Here is a 15833-nt window from a genome sequence, read left to right on the forward strand (position 1 = left end):
TTCTTGCGCATGATCATCGGTGTCCTCCCTGGTGCTGCGTGGCGACCGTGGGGGTCACATCAGCAAATGGTCGTTCACGAGCATATCCCTTTGAAAGGAATTTGCCGATCATCTGTTGGGTATCATGATGTTGAGGTGTGGTGAGGGCTAAGAGCCGCCCTCGCAAAAGTTCCGATCTCTGCTATGGGCTCAGGACGTACGGGTGTCCTGGGTGATATCAGCAGTCGATCATCCCGAGGCGACGACAGGATAAAAGTCCAGGATGCCAGACTAGTGACCATGCTGTAGTGTAGCCCATCGCGCTTTCGTGAGAAAACTGAGACATGGCTGCCTGTTTGGGCTTCGTCCGCGGAGGCAAAGTCAAGGGTGCCCTATATCGTGAACCGTTCGGACGATCATGTCTGAGATAACCAAGTGCCAGTCTAGCTAGGGTCAGTCAAGCAGGGAAGGCGACGCCGTACACGTATGCTCGGGTACTTTTCAGCAGAGCCGGGATTTTGCATCTTCCAGTGTGCCCAGCAACTTTTGCCTCGATGACACTCGATATACAATCGTAGGGCTGTAGCCAATCAGGGGCCGTGCTACTGCCATTTCTGGCAGTGTGGTATCGTCGCGCAAGAATGCTCCCAGCCTCGTTTTCAGGGGTAAGGCTCATGATCGACGACGTCTATGACAAGCCTGACGTATACACCGCAGCATTCGCCTGAGATCACACAGTGCAGACTGCATATCGCCCGACTTAATCAGAGAGAGCTATCCGCTTCCTTTCGTGGCGACAGCATACTCCCTGGCTGTATCGCGAGACACACCCCAAGGCCGTACCTCTTTCGGCTCATTCATTCCTCAGTCTCAATAGCTTTGTGCTGCGCAATAACAAAAGTACGCACTGGTCATGTACCAAACTTAATGGATGGCAAGACTGGGCAAGTTTTTGCTGATTTGGCGGGCGAAGGTGGCTTGCCGGATGTTGTCTATGACGGATCTACGACGTCTTGCACAAGTGCCACACACTTGCGCATTCCCGTCCCCATGGACTCCTCGTCGACTCTTGCGGTCCAGCGCATGCGTGCAGGATCGGCATCAGGGTTCTCATCTGGTACAGGTGCCCCATCTCCTAGCTCAAAGAGGTGAACATGCATCTCCAGCTTGATGTGCGAAAAGAGCCAGGGAATCGTGCCAAGCTCGCCCACATGTCTGACCTGCGGCGCACTCTTGGGGAACGCTGTTTCGGCAAGATCCTCAACGAAATTTTGGGCTTTGTCTTTACGGGACTTGGGCGTGCGTATTTCTGCCGGATCGATGATACAGCTCGGAAACTCCCACATACCAGCCAAAAGTCCCTTGTCAGGTCGACGTTGGATCAAGTATTGCCCATCGCGCCTGCGCACTGCGCACACCAGTGTCTCTTCTTCCCTCACTGCCTTCTTTTCTGTCTTGAGTGGAAATTGTTTTGCGTAGTTTGCGACAGCTTCAGATATTGCGGCACTGGGCTTCTTGGTCTCTTCGTCAGGGGGGTTTGCTGGGCTTTGATCCTTTGTCTTGGTTTTGGTGAATGCAAATGCCTGCAGAGAGGACTGCTTCTTCTGCCCTGGCTTGTGTTCAGGAGCTACAGTGCCCGTTGACTTTCCTTTGCCTTTTTTGTTCGAAGCAAGGCTATTCTCGCCGTCCTGGGTAGAGATTGGGTCGGGAGTGGCGCACATAGAACATGCGTCCTCGATATCTACGATCTTTTGCTCCACATCCCGAGAAGTCTTGGTGGCGAGTGAGAACCCTTCAGTGTAGGCGCGACACGAAGCTGTGATGGGACATTTCTCGCAGCTTGGCTTTGGTTGGCAAACCGTGCTCCCTAGTTCCATGAGTGCTTGACCCCAGCGGCCAGGGCGATCGCTCGGCAGCACTTGCCAGTCCTCGCCACCACTCATGTTGGCTGGCGCATCCTTGGCGACTATTTTGACCAAGGCATCCGCGGCAGCCCACAGCAGGTCGATCACGGCCTTGTCCGACTTGACATCGCCAAGCAGACCTAGTTGCCGGCTGAGCACTCGCAACACGTTGCCATCCACCATGGGCGCGGGTTGGCCAAAGACGATGGCTGATATCGCGCCTCCAGTATAGCGGCCGATGCCAGGTACTTTTGCCTGTAATTCTTCGGCCGAGGACGGCAGCAGTCCAAGCAAGTCCTTGTCCTTCGTGACGAGCTTCGCCGCTTCGTGGATCCTCGTAGCACGGCTGTAATAACCGAGTCCTCTCCACGCGGCAAGAACATCGTCCGCGTCGGCAGCCGCGAGATCGTGGATGGTGGGCCACTTTGCCATCCACTTGTTCCAGTAGTCGATCACGACCGCGACTCGCGTCTGCTGGAGCATGATCTCGCTGATCCACACTTCATACGCTCTCCGTTCGAGCTTCTCACGGAGCGTGACCTCGTCCAGGTGTTCGGAGAACGGGTCGATCCAGGCCTTCCTCCACGGCATCGAGCGAGCCGTGGAGACACCGTCGAACCACGAAAGCAACGACTTGCGGCCTTTGCGGCTGTCCAGCAAGAGCGGTCGGTGGTACGTGACCGCGTGCTGCCTATCAGGCAAAGAGCACACATCCTGCGTGGAGGCTGGCTGTGCTGGTGTGACATCAAATAGCCGCTTGTGGAGCAGGGAGTGGTTGCTCGTCGTCTTCACACGCCTTCGCTTGGTGCTGTTGGCTTCTGGGGCTGCTGGCTTCGCCTTCTCGGAAGATAGCCCCAGGCTGGCTTGCGGACCTGGGCTCGCGTCCTTTGTAGCTATCGAGAGCACTCTTGGTCTCTTTTTGCTAGGCGGCGGTGACTGTTCTGGCGTGTCCTCAAAGTCACTGTCGGAGTTGGCAGTGGGCGACGACTCGGGCGACTCTGGTTTTGCCTTGGCTACCCGCCGAGGGACGACTCGAGCTGAACGTCTCATTCTTCCGGCTGTCTCTTTCCCTGCTGACTTCCGCGTCTCCTTTTTCCGCGAATTGCGAAGGGCAACGCCGGAACAGTCGTGGCTGCGATTGCCCGGGTCGAAATTCATTTGGATCAGGTCAGTCGCGTCAGGGCACGCGTCTTAGCGCTAGCCAAATCGGGACCAATTAAAGGTTACGCCTTGGCACCCTGCCTGGTCACGCTCGCTCATCCGCTGACGGAGCTTTTTCTCGTCACGGCCACATATCACGGATTGGTCAAGTCACATATGATCTAAGTGTGAGCAGTTCCCGAGCCGTCCTGCATGAGCGGACACAAATGCGTGCTCTCTATCGCTTGTGCTGCATAAAAATACTCCCCGGGTATATAAAACACAAGTCTTTGTAATCACAGTACATGAAACCATCCAGATAACTCTTGCGGCGTTGTCGCCGCGCCTTGGAACCGCTTCGTCCGTATAATCTTCGCTATCGTCAAGGCGACTGCTCCATGGCTGCCACAGTCTGCGCGAGTGTCGCAAACTTCTTCTTCCAGAACTCCGCGGCCGCAGCTGCGCCTGCCACAGCATTTGACCCGTCTTCAGAATCGGCAGCCGTCTCGCTGCCACCGCTAGCAATGCTTGCTCGACGGCCGTCTAGTTGCTGCGACTGGTCGCGCATGTAGCCTCTCTTCCACCTCGAGTGAGGTATGACGTCGTCGTGCGAAAAGTGGCCGACAATGTCTCCGTACTTCATTTCCCACCGACATTCATATCGTGTGTAGTCGGTGGCTACTTCGAGCTTCTGTATTGTCAAGCCGGATTTCCGCTTGACTGCTGACTGATGACCATTTGTGCTTGTTGTTGCGGCACCGTCGTTGTTTGCAAGCAGGCCGGTCTGTCCTATGCCACCGGCCCAGCTGCCAACCAAGAGGCCAGATAAATTCATCAAAAATGCTTCACCGCTGGGTGCGCGCCGACGCAGGCCGCTGATGATGGCAGACACGAGGGCCCGAACTTCCTCCATGTCTTCTGGCGTAGCAGTAGGCTGACCTTCTGGATCTATCCATGCAGCAGTGAGAAAGCGCATCATGAGGAGTGACTCTACTCCATCACAATTTGTGTTGTCTCTCTCTGAGCTGGTCGAACCCACATTCTTATGGCCTGCCGGAGCCATACGTGGAATGGACTCATACCTTGCCGAGATCAACGAACTGGAAGGCGATGGCCGCCTTGCCCCATTCGGAGCTATCTGTCCCGTATTCAGACTGCGGTATTGGGCTTTCGGGGACATGCCAAAGCGCCCTGTCATATGATTTTGCGGTTGATACTGAGTCCCATTCTGCAGCGAACGCTGTCTTGCGTGTGAGATGCTCCTGCTTGGTTGGCTGAAGACGGGCGGTGGTGTGATCACAACGGGGGGCGCAGGGGCAGGTGGCGTCGCTAAGCGAACCGAACCGCCTTGCCTCTCGGGCACCTGTAGTGAGAGACGGTTTGGTCGCGTAGGCCTTGTGGCTTGTGGGCCTGGGCCTTGTAATTCGTTCGTTGGCAGAAGTGCTGGTGGTGGAACCTCCTCCGAAACGGGCGAGAACTCCTCGACAGAAGCCAATGCTGGTGGTGACTGGGCGAGTATCTTTTGCTCGTCCGGAGAGCTGCCGGGATAGCTACGCATCAGGTCGGGATGCGCAGACATGGGCTCTGACGGCTTACTATTAGTGGGAGGGCGTCCTCGGCCTCTGCCACTGGCGTTCATGCTGTTTCTCCAAGCCGATGACACCACCTTTGCACCATGGCGGCGTGGGTTGGCTCGCGATCTCGATGGTGTTATGGCCGACTGTGGTTCTGTAGGATCTCCCCAGAATGTTGTCCCTGGGCCTAAGGCTGACTGTGGAAATGCAGACATTGGCGCATCCCCATGCCATGGATATGCTGACTGGGGCACTTGCATGGGGTTTTGTCTGTCTGACTGCACTGGCGGGAAGACGAACGACCGCGCGGTGTCTGGGTGGGCAGTCCACGGATCGACATTTCTCGGATGATCAAGAACACTGGGCGAGCGCAGCCGAGCTCTCTGTGCAGGCGATTTGCTCAAGTCATCCTCTGGCTTCCTCCTGCCCCGCTTGGGTTTGATATGCGGGAGCAGGGCACGAAGTGCCATGTCATCCTCCGCGGCGACGCCATCCCGGCCGTCCTCGGCGATTGGATTTGACGTGAAAGGGACTTGGACCCAGTAGACGTGCTCAATACCGATGAGGAAGTCAAAGAACGCATCGACATGGAGGGCGTGCATCCAGCGCTGCGAAGATGTCAGCAGGAACGAGATTACCAATGGCAAACTGGAAACAACCGATCGAGCTGACCTTGAGTCTCACAGCGTACTGCTGGATCTTCTGGACGCTCTCGCCCTTGTCTACATCTGGAGGGTCGACCCCCAGCTTAATAACCACTTCGGCCCAGGTTTTGAGCTCCTTGGCCGTGAGTTTCTTGACGAGCTCGAACAGGGCGAAAGCACTGAAGGCCTTGCCGCCGCTTTTGGGGAGGCTGCGGAAGGCCTCGCGCAGTGCCTCTGTCGACGATTCTGCGGGGACTGCGGGATTGCAGTAGAGGATGAAGCTGACAAAGACATCCTCGATGTTGCTGTCCACCACCTGTCTTGTGGGCAACGATCGAGAAGGTTGCAGTGCAGCTGCTTGATCTGTGCTGCCGCCTGGAGGGACACTCAAGGCCATGGCTGGCATGGCGGCGGGGGCCGTTGAGCTGGCCAAGGTCAACAGTGCACCAGCTTAGAGGGCGGTTATGGAGGCCATGACTGTGGGGGCGACGCTTGCTGAAGACGGTCAGCGGGCTCGTCGTTACGCCAGCCAGTCTGTCTGCCACAGAAACGATGATGGCTTGGAGTCCGGAGCGATAGACATGCGGTGACTTGCACGCCGGGTGCGCTGAGTGGGACCTGGAGGTGAGAAAGACTCGCTGTGTGCAGTGATGCTGGAACAGGTCGAGATTTGAGATTGAGTGGTTGAGGTGAGACGGCTGGCTGCAGGTCGGAGGCTGGAGCGCCTGGCCAGGGTTGCATCGCTCGCAGGAGCTATTTTTGGGAGACTTGGAGTCAGGGGAGCCACAGCCCAGAGCCTGCCCACGCGTGGGTGCAGCCCCTGCTCGACCCGACTTCTTAGACGACTCGGCCAGACAGTCAAGCTCTCAGGGTTCCTTTCGACATCTTTGACAGGCCGCATGCAGGCCAATAAATGTGACCTTGACTGGAGAGGACGGGGACGTTCAGCAGAAATCCCAGAGGGAGGGAGGTCGACGGCAGGTCCACATCCTGCGCCGTGCGCGCCATGGCCGTGGTCAGCAGCAATCGATGTCTTTGCATCGCGTCTCCTTTTCTTTCAATCACATGTCCGCAATCTGCGTTGCGGCTCTGAACTGAGGGGCCAAGTCTTTGTTTGGTAAGCGGCAGTGGGCCGAGGACCCTGAGCATGCAGAGGCCGGCATGTACTGTACCTTAAGGTAGAGAGCACCGTCATCAGTAATGAATGGGAGGTCATCAGGACAAACCAAGGCTGCCCCAGAGCTACCCGGCAGTTGGGCGTGGGGAACCTGGGAAGTTGGGGGCGGACCAGGCCAAGTGTGTCGCACAGCTAAGCTACAGTAGCTCCTGTCCCCAGAGCATGGTTGACGACGGCCGGGGCATGTGCAAAGAGGCCAGCCAGGGAGGGCAAGTGACGCTAGCCCGGTGATGTCAGTCGGACCTCGGCTTCAACATGCACGACTCGTCTCGTCTCGTCTCGCTCCCGGGCGGCGTCTTCCCGCCTTCACGCCTGCCGTCGCGACAAGTCTGGCTTCATCACGGTCTCTGCTCTCCTTCTCTGCTCCATCTTCTTCTCCTTCTTCGACCATACTCAACACCACACTCAAGCTACGTCATCCCAGCCCCCGTCGACAACGCCATCATCGCCTCGCCGCCTACGCGATCAGCAGCCCCGCCTCAGCTTTTGCGCCGCCTACGACGACAATCATTGCATCCCATTGCAGCCCCATAATCCCGACAACATGGCGCCGGCCGCTTCGAAACCAGTCATCCCGCAAAACGACAATGTCGCCCACGCTCTTGCCGGCGCCGGCGGCGGTGTTCTCTCCATGATCCTCACGTCGGTGCTCCCATGTACTGACTACCCATCGGCGGTGGCCTGATTCACATGCCTAACCTTGCGTCCTCGGTCTTCCAGATATCCCCTCATCACCCTCTCCACACGCGCCCAGGTCGAGTCTGCGCGCGCCGAGACGGGCTTCATCCACGCCGTCAAGAAGATTGTGGCCCGCGAGGGCGTCTCGGGCCTCTACGCCGGCCTCGACAGCGCCGTCTTTGGCATCAGCGTCACCAACTTTGTCTACTACTACTGGTATGAGTGGACCAAGGCCTTCTTCGAAAAGGCCGCCCTCAAGGCCGGCCGCGCCAGCACAAAGCTCACCACCGTCGAGTCCATGATTGCCGGCGCCATCGCCGGCTCCGCCACCGTCATCTGCACAAACCCCATCTGGGTCGTCAACACGCGCATCACTACCCGCAAGCGCAGCCTCGAGGAGAGCACAGAGAGCCTCCCCGACAAGCCCGCCCAGCCCGTCAAGTCGCCCTCCACCATCGGCACCCTGCTCGCCCTCCTGCGCGAGGAGGGTCCTCAGGCTCTGTTCCGCGGCGTCCTGCCCGCCCTGATCCTCGTCATCAACCCGATCCTCCAGTACACGCTGTTCGAGCAGATGAAGAACTTTGTCGAGAAGAAGCGCCGCGTGACCCCTACCGTCGCCTTCTTCCTCGGCGCCCTCGGCAAGCTATTTGCCACTTCCATAACCTACCCTTACATTACCGTCAAGAGCCAGATGCACGTGGCCGACTCGGGTCGCAAGGAGGGCGTATCCCAGGCTATTTCCAGAGTCATCAAGGAGGAGGGCTACGCTGGCCTCTACAAGGGTATGTTCCCATAGTCGCTCCTGCGTGGCGTCTCGTCGGCATACGACGATTCCTTTTTGATCCCCGTACTGACTAAACATTGTTTCATCTCGCAGGCATCGCCCCCAAGGTCACCCAGAGCGTCCTGACAGCCGCGTTCCTCTTCGCTTTCAAGGATGTCCTGTACGAGCAGACCATTAAGCTGCGCAGCAGCGCGGCCGCGAGGAAGCTCGCCAAGGCCTGATCAGCTATATAGTCAAACCCTTGGCGCCCAGCGCCGTCCGATGTTACTGGACAATCCATGTTCGCTAACCGAGCTCTCCATGCGACGACCCAGGTGCTCCAGCAGGTGCGCTCGTCCACATGAGGACGGCTTAAGTGGGAAACAAGTATGTGTTTCCAGCGCGAATTATACCTGTCACTGTTTTCATGCCCTGGTTGTCTCGGGAAAGGGGATGGGCTTGTACATAAGTAATAGTTCTATATACCACCTTACTGGCTCTTGAGCTTCGTGAATTAACAATAGTCTACCATGCCCACACGTTGCGCCCACTCAGACCTTGCGCGTGGTTTCCAGTTACCAACATGGTGTACTTTCTTAGTACACTCGCGAAAGTCGACCGACCCAGATGCGTAATGGCCTAGTGTTTGTTCGCTCACATATCCCATGCTTGTGAGAGTGCAACATCACCCGAAGTCGCGTCCCATCGAATTACCTTGAGTCCTTTGTTCCCGTTCACAGACGAGCAAGAAATAGGAAAGGAGAAACCCAAAGACCACATCACTGACCCGAGCCCGCTCGGAGCTGAGAGGACTCGCTTACACGTTGATATGAAACAGCTGCGGCACGATCCACCAGTCATGATACCCGCCGCTCTGCCCGGGCTTCGGAATCTCGACCCTGAGCACGCCGGACAAGTCAGGCAAGCTCTTGCCATCCACATCCACGATGCCGGTGCCGGTGCCGGGGCTGCTGTTCTCGAGCTTGCCTCCCTCGTTGACGACGGCCGCCGACGCCGCCGACGCCGCCGCTGCCGTCGTCGCAGCAGTGGTGGTGGCCAATGTCTTTTTCAGCACGTTGATCGCGACGCCAGCGGCTATCGTGGCCTTGAGGCACGCCTTTGCGTTGGCGACCCAGCGGTCGTGGCAGCCCACGCTGAACGACTGCGCGTCGGACATCCTGCTGAGCGCCTCGAAGCCCTTGCGCGCGCCCGAGATGGCCGTCTCGGCGTAGTGCAGCATCGCGGCGAGGTCTGTGTCAGGCTGAGTCGTGGCGCGCTGGAACTCGGCGAAGCTCGGCAGGCGGGGGTGCCCGATGGTCGTGAAGGGCTTCATGCGGATCTCGTAGCGGTGGAGGCCGGTGCTGTACGGGCGGTCTTGTTGTTGTTGTTGGGGCGGCGGCGGCGGCGGCGGAGGCGCTGCTGAGGAAGATGGGTTCTTCTGTTTAGTAGACGACGAGGAAGGTCGGGTGGAGGAGAAGCCTGGCTGGGGAAGGATCTTGAGCCGAGAAAGCACAGAGTACAAACAGCACAGCCCGTCTGCAAACTCCCATGTGCAGGCTGCATCCAGCGTTGTCACCCTCAGCCAGTCCATGCTGCGGGAATACTCGCGGAACTTGATCGGTGAAAGGCTGCCATGCTTGATCTCGTACCCGTGATCAAGGGCACTGCTGCCAGAGGCGGCCGTCGCATTCGACGAGCTGTGCTGGCCGCGTTTGAAGTCCTTGGCTCCACCGGCAGCAAAGAAGGATCGGTCGACGAACGTCCGGATCCGCTCGACATGATGCTGCCTCTCCTTTGCGAGGTAGTTGAGGTACCAGTACATGCCGGCGAGCTCGTCAGACTGGTAAATGTCCAGCTCGAAGCCGAGCTGCACAATCCATTCCATCTGGCGGATCTTGTAGAAGAAGCACCACGAGGACAATGGCAGCGAGTGTAGCACTCGCCCGGACTCCATGACGAGGGGCTCGTCCTCGAGCGCGATCTGCAGCAGGCTGTCCATGTCTTCCATGTCGACCTGCAGCATATCCCATTCCTGTATGCTGTGGCACAGCATTCTCCGCGCGCGGCAGCGGTTCTGACAGAAGTGCCGCATGATGTCAAAGAACCGCTCGGCGACTGACTTGCGGAAATCCTCCATCTGCGCAGCGATCTGGTGTCTTGGATCAGATGGCAGCTCAATGTCGTCAAAAGCCCTGTCGAGCTGTCTGCCGTTGGGCAGGACTACAATCATCAGATCGTGGTCGATGATCTGGCGGATACTATACGAGCCGAGGACCCTCATTTCGTTGAAAAGAAGGTACTGGAGTAGGCACCGTATGTAGGTGTGAGGCTGAGGCTTCCGTGTCTGAAAGGTAAGGACAAAGTTCTGCAGGATTTGTCAGTAACGAGACCATCTGGGCTTGCTCCGACCCATGCAGATCATACTCACCATAAGGCTCTGTGTGTCTGAATACTTCAAGACATCTATAATGTCCAGGCCGTCCTGAAACATGCGTTTAAAATGGTCGAACGTCTCAGTGAAGCTCGGCTGGATGATTGGCCGCGGCGGCATCGTACTCGCCAGGCGCCGTTGTAGTTTCGTGCTGAAGGCCTCTGGAACAGGCTTGGCGAGCTCATGTTGCTTGCTGAAGTGCTCGACCAGTCCTTTCATCTGGATCCACGGCATCTTTAGTGATTCTGGGTTCGCCTCGCGCTTGTCCATGAGGTCAATTGCCCGCAGAAACGCGATACGTAGTTCAAGCCGCAAGTCCAGCGCCATGGAGATTTTGCTGTCGATGTCACTGTACGACTTCAGATCAGCTCTGGCGGCCATGAGCAAGTCGTTAATACGGTCTTCGTCGATATCTTCGAGAAGTCTCCGGTCGTATGTGTTTGTGACAAAATCCTCCTCCTAATGCACCGTGTCAGATCGTGGTGTGTGGTAGCAGTGGCGACAAAGGAACTTACCTCGTAATAGAGCTCGTTGAATACAGTCTTGTTAACAAAACAACACGCTTTCAGCATACCCAGGCAGTATGCCCGAAGGATTGACAACATGCGAGGCTGGCGATCCCTGACAGCAGGATCTCGCGTGAAATCTGCCTCCCAGATGTGTTGGGGATGAGGATTCATGATTGCCTCGACATAAACATTGGTCAACAGTGTCTGGGAGAGCGGATAACCCAAGTGCCAGGCCATCTGAGTATATACAGGTCAGTATGCATTCGCCAAGATGGTAGCTGGCCCTGGCCCGTTGATAACACACCTCCAAGCAGAGCAGTTGGTCGATGATGCCCAGCACTTCCTCGGGCAGAAGCTCTCGCAGCACATCGTAGTCATCTTCCAGTGTCTCTCCCTCGTTCAGGAAACCGCTGTCCATCTTAGGGTCGCCGATCTATGATGAGAAGCAGTGTAAGCCAACAAAAGCCCGTAGAACGTTTGACAGTGCTCTCCGGGGCTTGCATACCTCGAGAGCCGAGACGGACTCAAAAAGTGTGAAGTGATCATCCTTGATGAGTTCACCGGGCGCCAGCTCTGCTCATGGCCAATGAACACAGTCAGTCAAAATCACAATCTTAAGTTATCTTCGACTACTTTTCTCTTCCATGTCATGAGGATCCGGAAGCACCCACGCTTGACAGCAGCCGCAAACTTTGCCGTAATGTCAATAGCCATCACGCCTGGGTACGACAGGTTCGGCGGCAGCGGAGGCTGGGGCGGGACGAGATTCTCCATGATGACGATTTTATCTGCGCCGGCCGGGGCGGCGGCCTGCCGTCCATTCGGGGGAGGAGGAGGAGGGGCTTCCAGGCGTCAGAGGTCCCGCCGGCTGGTGATGAGGAAGGCTAAGAGCGAGAAAAAAATGGGGGCCGACCGGGGAGTGCGGAACTTGTGTGTAAGCTCTGCTGGCGGCTCTGCTCTGTGTGGCGTGGTCACCGTTGTTGGCAGGAAGTGCTTGAGCTGTGCAAGTGTTTACGTTTGAGAAGGCCGAGTACAAGTACGAGATTTAGGCAAAGAGCGCCACTAGGCAGATGGAGACGCTTGCTTGTGAGTAAACCAAAAGGTCGCGGCGGCACAAGGCATGCGGCTGAGAAGTGGACAAGAGGTCTTGTACGAAGATGTAAGCCTATTAGCCATCAAACTTGCGTACAAATCCGGGATTTCAGTCTGCAGTTCAGTATGGATGAGCATGCAATTATGGTGCTTGGAGGTGGCACCGCAAGGTTTCTGTTGTAGTTGGCGCCTCAGGCCGTTTGCCCTGGCCGCCCAAGCCTTGGTGGCACCCAACATATAGGTATACGCTTAACCTGCATCGCATCACGCCAGCCCCTGATGTCGTCAAGGAGATCACGAGAAACACAAGAAGTACGTCGATTCGCGACAAATGGGAAGTTTGAATTTTGGATTTTATACAGCTGTACACTGCAAAGAGGTAGGTAGAGGCATTTTACGCCCCAGCTGCCTGCTTGCTCTCCCTGAACGGGACACCATTCTCATCCAGAGAGCCTACATTCCCTCACACTCTCATTCCCTCTATCCTTGCCGCTCATTGTCCGTCGAGGCTGCATTTCAGCCATTCTACGAGGAAGCGGCTTCGGTGGCGGCGACGGTGTTGGCCTTGGCAAGGTTCTGGACCTCGCCCATCTTGCCGTTCTGCATCGGAAGCAATGAACACGCAAATCAGCTAATGCACTTATCCAGGGGCCAATTCGGCTTTTGACAGTCTCCGAACCCTCGTGGGGCTTCGCATCCGGCTTCAAATACTACTTACCGACCACTTGGCGAACCGGAGGTCCATCTCTCCGCGGCGCTCGGCAACGATTCTCTTGTCCTCCTTCAGGCTGCGGCGAACGACGCGCGAGGCGACGGCGAGGTAGCGGTTGTAGCTGTCAATCGCAATCGCCGAGGTTAGCAATTTTGGTTCCTCCTTCTTCTCGAGCTGAGTCGTCGAACGGATTTCGGTATGTCGAGGGCGAAGCGCGCCAGTCGTTTTTGGGGCGGTTGTGGTCGCGCATGGCGGAAGCTGGGAGTGAATGTTGGATTAGCGACTCACCTGATGCCAGCGGCTTTCCAGGCGAACACCATGATGACGGTTTGTGCGGGGGTGTTGGTGGTGGAGGAGGTTGTGGTTTTCGCTGAGGAGAGGGTGATGTCGAGTTTGCTGCAATCCAGGTCAATTAGCGGCGCTGCAAAAGCCGCGCTCCCACCTCGCAGCAGTGACTGACTGGGTGCTCCACTCCAGCAACTGGGTCAGTTGCTGTCCCGCATGCCCGAAAGCTTCCGACCCCATCCAAATCACGTGACGCTTCCGAGTCCCTAGCGTGTGTCCACCCATTGTGAACAACAGCACTTTGCAGTGCCTGGACATGACACGGCAAATATGGCACTGTGAAGTAAAGCAACAAAGCGGTATTCTCTTTTCATCCGATTGATATTACGAGTGCGCGTCCTTTCCAAGCGACCTATGTCACGGCATTTCCATTCAGTTGAGCCGAGTACTACCTTTTGGTGCATTTGGTGTGCGTGCAGGCCTGTTGCACGTCGGGCCAGGGTTGGCCGCAATATCGAACAACATGAGAGTGCTAGAGTCACAACAAGCTGGTGGCTGGCCTGAATGTGCCCGTAATACCGACCACCTCTGATTCTACCCACGCAGCTCGTCACATATGGACATATGAAAAGAGTCTAAGGATTTACTATATGCACAGTGCTTGGCTTACAGCGTTGAGCTGGGTCTGTTAATACAATGCGTCTCCCCGTTTTGCCCCGTCTATACCTTGAGGCCGAGCTCCTCGGCATACGGCAAAACGTGCAAATCACCGACGGCAGCAACGGTCGCCTTGCCGTCAACAAGAGCCTTGGCAGCCTGTGACATTCCGCGTTAGTAATTTATTCACCACAGCATGGGCTTTTGGTACGTACAGTCTTGATCTTGTCGGCGGTGACGCCGTCAATAGCCTTGACGGCAGCGGCAATCTGGACAGGCGAGCCGGTGTGGACAATTCCGGTTCCAGCAGCGAGGAGGGTGGCACGGCCAGACTCGCTGGCCTCCAGGGCGTCGAACTTGGCCTTGGCGATAGCCTTGGTCAGGTCCTCCTTGGAGACGGTGCCCTCGGCGATCGACTTGATAGCCTTGGCAGCCTCAAGAGCGGCCGAGCGGACGGCAGAGGCAGTGCCGTTGATCTGAACGGCGAAAAGACCGGCATCGGAGTAAGTGTAGTTGCTGGCAACGGCAGTGGCACCGGGAGAGTTGGCGGCCGCCTTGGAGAGCAGGCTAAAGCCAGACGACCACTTGACGTTGGGCTGGCCGCCGAGGAGGGCAGAGATGACGGCAACCTCGGGCTTGGGGGCAGCAAAGCCAGAGCCAGGGAAGGCAATGACGAACGAGTTGCCACCAACGTGCGCAGTACGCTGCTCACCACCGTAGTAGGTGGTGGCCTTGGAGTTGAGCGCAGAGCCCGAAGGGACAGAGGTGAAGAACTGCTCAGTCCACTTGGAAACGTTGCTAGATGAGGCGCCCTCAGCGACGAGGGCGATGTTGGACTTGGCGTAGGCGGCATTGGCGAAGTCGGCGATGGAGTTCTCGTTCAGGTAGTTCTTGAGCGCGGTCGTAGGCGTCGGGTAGAGCGAGGCGCCGAGGCCGGTGTGGAAGGCGACAGAGTGGGCAGAGTCGAGGGCGAGGGCGGCAACGTCACCGGCAACCTTGGCCTGCTTGAGCTTGAGCACCCGCTCAACGTCCTCGTGGAACTCGTGGGCTATGAGAAGTAAGCTTTAGAACATAGGCGGTTGTCTTAACGCATAGTTGGACGCGACTGACTGGTGTACTTGGTCTCAGAGACAACCTCGGCGAGGAGCTCGGCAAAGTAAGGAAGGTCCTGGCGCAGGAAGCTGGCCTCGACGACGAGGGCCTCGCGGGTGTGGTAAGCATTCAACTGACCGCCGAGAAGCTCAGCTTCCCTTACGATGCGGAGGGCGGAACGCTTGTTGGTGTTCTGTGCCGAGCATGGTGGGTTAGCTCGACGACATTCTCGGTCCATATGGTCCCACCTTGATGCCAATCTGAAAATAGCCTCAGGTCGCTCTTGCTCCTTCTCCCCAAATACCGCCACCGCAGACGCACCTTGAAAGCGAACTCCTCAAGACCGATGGTAAGGCCGGGGGCGGGCTGGTATCTGGTACCGGCCTTGGCGACGACGGCGAGCTTGGTGGTCGGGCCGTGGGAGTCGCGGGCAGCAACCTTGATGCCAGCGACGTCGGCCGCGTCGAAGTCGAACGAGGCCGGGTTGGCGGCGGCGGCGTAGGCACGGCGCTGGGCGGGGAGGCCGTGCCGGGCGGCGAGCTGGGCGCCTCGGGCAAGAGCCGTTCTGGAGGACATGATGGGAGGCGGGCGGCGTCAATTGGCCTTTGAGGGGGACTGCGACAGCACGGGTGGTGATGGTGGTGGCAGAGCTCACTGGCGGGCAAAAAGATGGCTCATGCAACGCAGAGGCGGAAAAAGCTCGGTCGTTCCCGGGTCGGGCCAAGGCCTCTCGCAGCAGGGCCAGCAGGACCTGTAGCGGGTGGTCCCCACTGGTCAGCCACAAGGACGCTGCTGTCATTGGCCAGACCACCACCAGGCACTGACTGGCATGCCCAACTGCCCTTGTGCAGTCGAGTTGGGAGCCACTCAAACAGCCAGCCAGCATCGATCCAAGTACACCCGCAGAGGCGGCTCATCATCGTTGCATGCGCATATAAAACCTGTGGACAGCCCAGCTGTTCCTTGAAAGTAATAGACTGCCTACCACGATATGGCGAGTCTGTTGTCTTCGTTCCTGCATGCGCGCATATGCTTATAGTGACTTGCGGCCTGGCGGTACCGGACCGCATCTGTGACCAACGTGCAACAAAGTCAGCTTGAAGGAGTCATCGGCCAGCAATTGACTGGCACCAGACTGAGCACGACTGGGTTGTCGCTCGCGAAGGTCAAGCAGCAGATCTCCCGTCAGAGAGCCC

General features: G+C 57.5%; 5 protein-coding genes across 5 annotated transcripts; 1 reads left to right on the forward strand and 4 right to left on the reverse strand.

The window, feature by feature from the left end:
• Positions 1 to 971: 971 nt before the first annotated feature.
• Positions 972 to 3041, reverse strand: B0I36DRAFT_370915 (DNA glycosylase; the record flags this gene model as incomplete). Its single annotated transcript, XM_046159960.1, has 2 exons — positions 972 to 2707; positions 2756 to 3041. The coding sequence occupies 2 exons, from the start codon at positions 3039 to 3041 to the stop codon at positions 972 to 974; spliced, it is 2022 nt and encodes a 673-aa protein (XP_046018130.1).
• A 138-nt stretch (positions 3042 to 3179) lies between these two features.
• On the reverse strand, positions 3180 to 5922 carry B0I36DRAFT_309869 (ARS binding protein 2-domain-containing protein). Its single transcript, XM_046152191.1, has 2 exons — positions 5270 to 5922; positions 3180 to 5205 (listed from the first exon to the last, which is right to left on the reverse strand). The coding sequence occupies exons 1-2, from the start codon at positions 5645 to 5647 to the stop codon at positions 3406 to 3408; spliced, it is 2178 nt and encodes a 725-aa protein (XP_046018131.1). The 5' UTR covers positions 5648 to 5922; the 3' UTR covers positions 3180 to 3405.
• Positions 5923 to 6588: 666 nt separating this feature from the next.
• B0I36DRAFT_309870 (mitochondrial carrier domain-containing protein) lies at positions 6589 to 8380 on the forward strand. Its single transcript, XM_046152192.1, has 3 exons — positions 6589 to 7060; positions 7139 to 7878; positions 7974 to 8380. The coding sequence occupies exons 1-3, from the start codon at positions 6963 to 6965 to the stop codon at positions 8099 to 8101; spliced, it is 966 nt and encodes a 321-aa protein (XP_046018132.1). The 5' UTR covers positions 6589 to 6962; the 3' UTR covers positions 8102 to 8380.
• B0I36DRAFT_309873 (Mak10 subunit, NatC N-terminal acetyltransferase-domain-containing protein) lies at positions 8381 to 11770 on the reverse strand. Its single transcript, XM_046152193.1, has 6 exons — positions 11471 to 11770; positions 11305 to 11372; positions 11104 to 11232; positions 10806 to 11036; positions 10288 to 10749; positions 8381 to 10224 (listed from the first exon to the last, which is right to left on the reverse strand). The coding sequence occupies exons 1-6, from the start codon at positions 11571 to 11573 to the stop codon at positions 8677 to 8679; spliced, it is 2541 nt and encodes an 846-aa protein (XP_046018133.1). The 5' UTR covers positions 11574 to 11770; the 3' UTR covers positions 8381 to 8676.
• A 444-nt stretch (positions 11771 to 12214) lies between these two features.
• B0I36DRAFT_426613 (Metalloenzyme, LuxS/M16 peptidase-like protein) lies at positions 12215 to 15698 on the reverse strand. The gene is made up of 9 exons (XM_046162399.1): positions 14959 to 15698; positions 14656 to 14830; positions 13761 to 14593; positions 13615 to 13704; positions 13559 to 13573; positions 13341 to 13420; positions 12892 to 12999; positions 12610 to 12724; positions 12215 to 12491 (listed from the first exon to the last, which is right to left on the reverse strand). The coding sequence occupies exons 1-9, from the start codon at positions 15211 to 15213 to the stop codon at positions 12417 to 12419; spliced, it is 1746 nt and encodes a 581-aa protein (XP_046018134.1). The 5' UTR covers positions 15214 to 15698; the 3' UTR covers positions 12215 to 12416.
• Positions 15699 to 15833: the final 135 nt, after the last annotated feature.

This window comes from Microdochium trichocladiopsis (assembly GCF_020744255.1).
Source record: "Microdochium trichocladiopsis strain MPI-CAGE-CH-0230 chromosome Unknown B0I36scaffold_1, whole genome shotgun sequence".
In the NCBI taxonomy this organism is placed as follows: Eukaryota; Fungi; Ascomycota; class Sordariomycetes; order Xylariales; family Microdochiaceae; genus Microdochium; species Microdochium trichocladiopsis.